Source organism: Austrofundulus limnaeus, unplaced genomic scaffold (genome assembly GCF_001266775.1).
Source record: "Austrofundulus limnaeus strain Quisiro unplaced genomic scaffold, Austrofundulus_limnaeus-1.0 Scaffold1392, whole genome shotgun sequence".
In the NCBI taxonomy this organism is placed as follows: domain Eukaryota; kingdom Metazoa; phylum Chordata; class Actinopteri; order Cyprinodontiformes; family Rivulidae; genus Austrofundulus; species Austrofundulus limnaeus.
The window spans coordinates 44,921-51,141 of NW_013953794.1; the positions used below are offsets into that span (position 1 = coordinate 44,921).

General features: G+C 38.9%; 1 protein-coding gene across 4 annotated transcripts in view; it reads right to left on the minus strand.

Annotated features, from left to right (window-relative positions):
* uap1 (UDP-N-acetylglucosamine pyrophosphorylase 1) overlaps positions 1-6,221 on the minus strand; it is a gene marked incomplete at its 5' end in the record, with an annotated part of 16,747 nt that overhangs the window by 4,294 nt on the left and 6,232 nt on the right. For all 4 annotated transcript variants that reach the window (XM_014032191.1, XM_014032189.1, XM_014032193.1 and 1 more), the window contains 2 exon segments: positions 3,608-3,748; positions 3,864-4,057. In XM_014032191.1, coding sequence (XP_013887645.1) covers positions 3,608-3,748; positions 3,864-4,057 — 335 coding nt within the window.

A 6,221-nucleotide genomic window follows, 5' to 3' on the forward strand; every position in this document is an offset into this window, starting at 1 on the left:
GTGTGGGAAAACGGGGAGACGAGCGGTGGACTTATTTCTAATTTTATCTGACTTATTTAATTTAATTTTCATCGTTTTTATCATCCTGCAGGCTCTGAGAGAAAATTAATTTGAAGCTGAGTATTTCTTTAATAAAAATCATTAGATTACTCTAAAGCAAAATGAGGGGAAATCTGTGTCAATTACAGACATTCTGTTCACGTGAGCAGCTGTCTGTCAGCACCTGTCATCATCCAGACACACGAAGGAGCGCGAGTCTGAACCAATCACTTTTGTTGGCATTGATCAGCTGACTGATTTAATTACATCTTAACATTCATGAGGTACTTTGCACTGACTGTTTATGGTTGAGTGTGGGCCTGTAGAGGGTAGAACCTGAGGCGGGACCTCGTGCGCAAACTCTGACGTGCGGCTGTGATTTATAAAGGAAAGATGCGTAGAAACACGCGTACGCACGGTTTTATAAATCTGATTTTTTTTTGGCGTACGCCACTTCCGCCTTTTGGCCGTACGTTCACTTTTAGTATGGTTTCCACACAATCCTTTATAAATGAGACCCCAGATGATTAATCTGATTTTATGGACGCTTTTGCTGCATAAATAAATACAAGCAAATAGAAAATTCTAAAACCACGTTTGGACATTCGATCATTGAAGTGAGGTTCTTCTACAAGTGTTAAAAGGTACCAGACTGAGTTTTAACATCAAAATTAAGGATTCTTATCAGTTGTCCTAGTCAACTAAGATTTTAAAAACAACYTCCTTGTGAATTACTAGTCCAATTAGCAGGTTTTCCAGTCAATTCCAAGTGCAATTGTCAATAAAGGGGGTAAGCAGTTAATGGGCTTGCCTAAGGAATACCTAGCCACTGGTATGGGTCAGTTCCTCAGGAGGACACGACATCCAAATGAATGTGGTTAGCACTGGACGAATTCTCCTCGCCACTTATTTAAACAGACTAATTTCATCAATCGCAAGGTGAATCCCTTCTTTTGTAAGATTTAGTCKTGACCCTTGAAGACGGAGAGTGAGTCGACGACAAAAATAGCCTTCAGGACTGTTCCCTGATGTAATGTCTGCAGTTTGGAGGACCATTTTGTCTTGGTCTGTGAGGTATGTGTCTGATAGACTTCGGGTTCAAAGGCATGACCGAGAAGTGTGATTGTCCTTCCTGGTTCTTTGTGACAACCTGTGTGCCCATTTCATCATGAAGAAGTGTGGGTGGTAAGCACCCTAAAATTAGTATGCCCAACTTGAAGTCGTGAAAATCATTATTGATAAGCCAGTTCAAGGGGATGGCCTTCGTGATCAATATGTCCATTTGGTTGTTATTCACAGAGAGTATTGTGGGCCTTGAATCGAGGCCTAAGGGAGTAGTAATCTCTAAGGACAGGCCAAGCTCAAAGAACAGTGGTGCTGGTTGGAAGAAAGCTTGTGGGTGGTCAAGACCTTGATTCCCCCACACGTGGATCTGCACAGACACATCACGTATGCATTCAGGAATAGTAAAATGTTGGCTACTGGCCACTTGGCGCACACCAGGTACTGTCTCCTCTTGATCTGAGATGGTCTGGATTAAAGGAAAGTAGGTCCATGATTCTGGCGGTCAGGGACAACAGTACATTATGCAGTGTCTACCTGGACACCTTGGAGTTGTGTTGATGTCTAAAATGGACACTGGGTGGACCATAGTCACTGGACCAATGGTCACCTGTATCTGTGCCAATGCTGACCCCTCCATAGAACATGCTTTTAGCTCTAGTGAGCAAGACTGATGTTTCAGCTATTTGTTAACATGGTTTGCAGCTAGGTTTTAAAACAGTTCAGTGGACATGATTGTGATGTCTGCCTCAGCGTCAAGAAGTGCATCTTCTAGAACAAAGGACAAGTAAAACTTCTGGGCAACCCTCTTATTCTGAGGTGGCCTCAAATTTCAGGACTGATTGCTCTACTGGAATCGTAGGATCTTCTTCAGCAATGTAATGGCCCTCTTGGTCCGCTGCCATGACCAGAACTGAGTGTCAAGTTGTCAGTTCTTGGTGGTGGGATTATTGACAGCTTCAGTACTCTCCCCACTTTTGAGCATGGAAGAGTTAGCATTAGAAGAAAACTTATTAACTTAACATATTTTCACAAGTTCTAAATATCTGCCAAGTTTTGAGAAGACCAGCCCTCTAAAATATAAAAATGGCAGTTTTGCACTATTGGGGACACTTATAAAGGTTTCCAAATTTCCCAAGCCATACGCTTGGCAGATGTTAGCAATAAATATTTTTTTGATTTCGAAAAGGGCCTGAACTTTAGACAGCAGTTTTGAAACATTTAGGATGAAAGGTTTAAGTGGGAGATTTTCTTCAAAAACAATAAAACATTTTTATACTGCGACTGGTGGCACAGTGATCAATTCACAAAATTTGCATATGACCACATTCAGGACTGGATGCCTATCATATGATTTTGTACAGTTTAGACGATTTACAGTGATGTTACAGTGATGTTATGTAAAAATGAAAAATTTTTTAAAATTCCATGCCCACACTATCAGAACTAACCAACAACCATTGATAAGTTTTTGTGCACTATCTTGTGAAGAATCTTGAAGACGAATTAGCATTTGGCATGACGGGTGAATCACCAAACAGCCTGGAGGCTCCTGTGTCATGAGATGAGCACTGTGGTGTGGGAGTCTCCAGTCCTCCAGCACAATAGCCTATATGCCACGGTCATTAATGACGTATTTCCGGTAAAATTCTTGCCACGCTCCTCCCTTCCACTTCCTGGTTACTGCCTTTGTTTTTAGCGTAAGCTCCTAATACTTCTCCGTTAAAAAGTCACAAAAGTTAAAGCATCTCTGAGCTACTGGTATAAAACGTGAGTTCTGTTGTGTGCCGTTGTGTGTGCCAGAGTTAGTTTTTATCCATTTTCCTCTAGAGGAGGAAAGGTGACAGCAGTGGATCATAGCTATACAGGCAAAACTTAGCTGTAAGCTCARGCTTGCGTTTGTAATCGGCATTTCTAACCTGAGGATATTCAAGAGTCAGCATCAGAAATGAGAAGATGGAGGTTACAAATGGGAGATGTACAATTATCCCCTTTTACTGCCYAGACCTGAGAGGAAAAACCACCTCACAGCTAGGAGGAAGCTAACACAGCAGCCGGTACAAAGGTAAGTGTGTGCGCCTTTGTGTTATACAGAGTATGAAATGTTTTTAGGCAACTTTGTCATGAGTTTTATGCAAAAGTAAAACCTTGTTAGAGTGTATATTACGGTGTAGACAAAACACGAGCGATTGTTTTTCCACTTGGCTGGACCTGCACGTCTCCTGTGTTAATGTTGGTACATGTAATATGCTAATTCTGTACTGTGGAGATCATTAAGAGTCATTGTCGGGTGAAAAAATCTTTCGCTAACACTGTGTTGACCGCGAACCGGAAGTGATCAGAGTGGCATCAAGTGCTGGACCGGATGTCCGTGGCATATAGGCTATTCCTCCCTGCCGGATCGATTGATGACGAAGGGTCTTTGAGGGTAAGTTTGTAGTACTTTGAAGGCTATTAGAGAGTCAGTAAAAGTATTCTGTGCCTTTTCTGAAAAACTGTAACTCACTTAGCAAACTGAAAGATGTCAAAGACAAATTTTTCCATTTTAATGCCATTTGGTTTCTCCGGTTTGATCAGACGACCCTGAGTGTCCACATATGGGATCTTCTTCTGGGCTACGTGGTGTTGCAGCTGCGGCTCATACTTCCTATTGTGTAAACAAAGAACAAATACCCTGAATTAATGGAAAGCAAATTAAAAACTGTCTGACAGAAGAGAGCAAACGTGTAAGAAAAAACTTAAAAGAAAACTTAATGTCTTACTGTACTACGTCTCTGAGGAAAGAGAAGCTGAAGAAGTGATTAGCTATGTTTCCTGCGTTGAACATAAGTCGGCCACTGGCACTGCGCTTCTCTGCAGTCGCTAGGGTGATCTCACTATACTCTACCACCTGGTAAAGCCCGTCTACTTTACAGACCACACCCACTGCCTCTGTCGGATTGGTTTTCTCCACCACCTGGAAACAAAATTAACATTATTTTTATTTACTTACTTTTATTTTTAACAGGTAATTTTGTTGAGACGTGTAGTGTCGTTTACAAGAGAGATCTGTTACAGTAACATCAGTTACACAAAAATCACAAAACATTATGTTGAAATTTTAAAGACAAAGGCTTGAAATGCTGATTTTTCAATTTTCTTTAAAATGTTCTTAAAATGTCTCAGATCAAACTGGACAATTTTGTTTTTTGCTACAGTGTATTCCAGGAAGATGGAGCAGTTTGAGAGGGCATTTTTCCCCAAGTTCTATGTGAACTATGGGGACACTGGAGCACAGATAAGCTTTGACTGTACCATTTGAGACATCTTGGAATGTAAATGGATAGAAAGCACACTGAGGATAGATTTGTAAATAAAAGGTATACCAGTGTCAAATCTGCAGGTACATGACGGTCATTGTACCAGTGAGTACAGGGTACAGCAGTACTGTAGGAGAGAGGTTTACATTTTACTATAAATCACCAGTGGTGGGCACAGTTTCATTTAACAGCAAACAGCTGATAACAGAACTAACTTTTTGTTGTTTTTGCTGACTTTAGAAAACATTAGCAGACCAATTAGCTTCCTCTAAATTCAGTTCCAGTAACTTCAAGCTTGCTAACACTAAGTGAAGACTTCTATCCCCCAATCAAGACGCATATAGAATACTGTTCTCAACCAGTATTGGCTCGTAAGCATAGATATTAGTGGGGTGGAATTTATTTTCCTATATCAAAGTCAACATCAAAGTTAGAATTTGACACATTTTCTGTGAAAACTATAAACGTTACTTATTTAATCAGATTTTTGTCATCTTTTATCTCCCTCCKCGCAGGGTATGTCTCGTGAAACAAAAACAAAAATAAAATTAAAAAATAGTCTGGTATAATATTTAATCAGAGAAACATCTGCTCTCACCCGAATGTATTTTTTATTTTAATTGTGGGTAAAATTAATTAGACAGGTACACACATACATGTCAAGCTGTATGGCTTGTCAGTAAAATTACATACATTTTCCTCTATTTCACAGGTATAGGGCAATTTCAGTGATTTTTTTCAAATCTCAGAGATTTTTCCAAAAATCCAACTTCAAGTTTTTGTTACATCTCAGAGCCTGTAGGACTTTAAAAAAAGTCAATGTCAATTTTATTTATAAAAGCGCTTTTAAAAAAACAGCTAAAGACTCCAAAGTGCTGTACAGAAATCAATAAAAATCACAAACCCATAAAAATAGTTAAAGATACATAATAAATTACAACAAACAATAGTTAAAAATATAATTTACAATTACAATGTCATGCCTTACTTTAAATAAATGTCACTGAATAAAAAAATAAGTCTTAAGAAGCACTGAAGTTTTCCAAGCTATGAGCAGATCTAATATGAAAGGGCAAGTTATTCCATAGACTGGGAGCTGCAACATCAAAACAATCACCTCTAATCCTAAATCTGGATCTTAGAACATCTAAAAGCATCTGATTGTTTGACCTCAATGTTCTAGATGAAGAATAAAGATGCAAAAGAGTAATACACCTGTTGAAGTTAAATAGGGGGAAGATGTCCTGTGAACTTATTCTAAATATAAATTTAAAAAGGGTGAACTATGCATCTCAAATCTGAGGCCTTCAAGACCCAACTCAGATTTCAAAAATGCAGCTCTATATTAGCACAGAGCTAGCACAGTAACATACAGGTCCTTCACAAAAAATTAGCATATTGTGATAAAGTTCATTATTTTCTGTAATGTACTGATAAACATTAAACTTTCATATATTTTAGATTCATTGCACACCAACTGGAGTAGTTCAAAACTTTTATTGTTTTAAAATTGATGATTTTGGCAAAAAAGTAAAGAAAAACCAAAAATCCCTATCTCAAAAAATTAGCATATTTCATCCGACCAAAAAAAGAAAAGTGTTTTAATTAAAAAAAAAAGTCAACCTTCAAATTATGTTCAGTTATGCACTCAATACTTGGGGAATTCTTTTGCAGAAATGATGGTTTCAATGCGGTGTGGCATGGAGGCAATCAGCCTGTGGCACTGCTGAGGTGTTATGGAGGTCCAGGATGCTTCGATAGTGGCCTTAAGCTCATCCAGAGTGTTGGGTCTTTAGCTCATCCATAGTGTTGGGTCTTGTG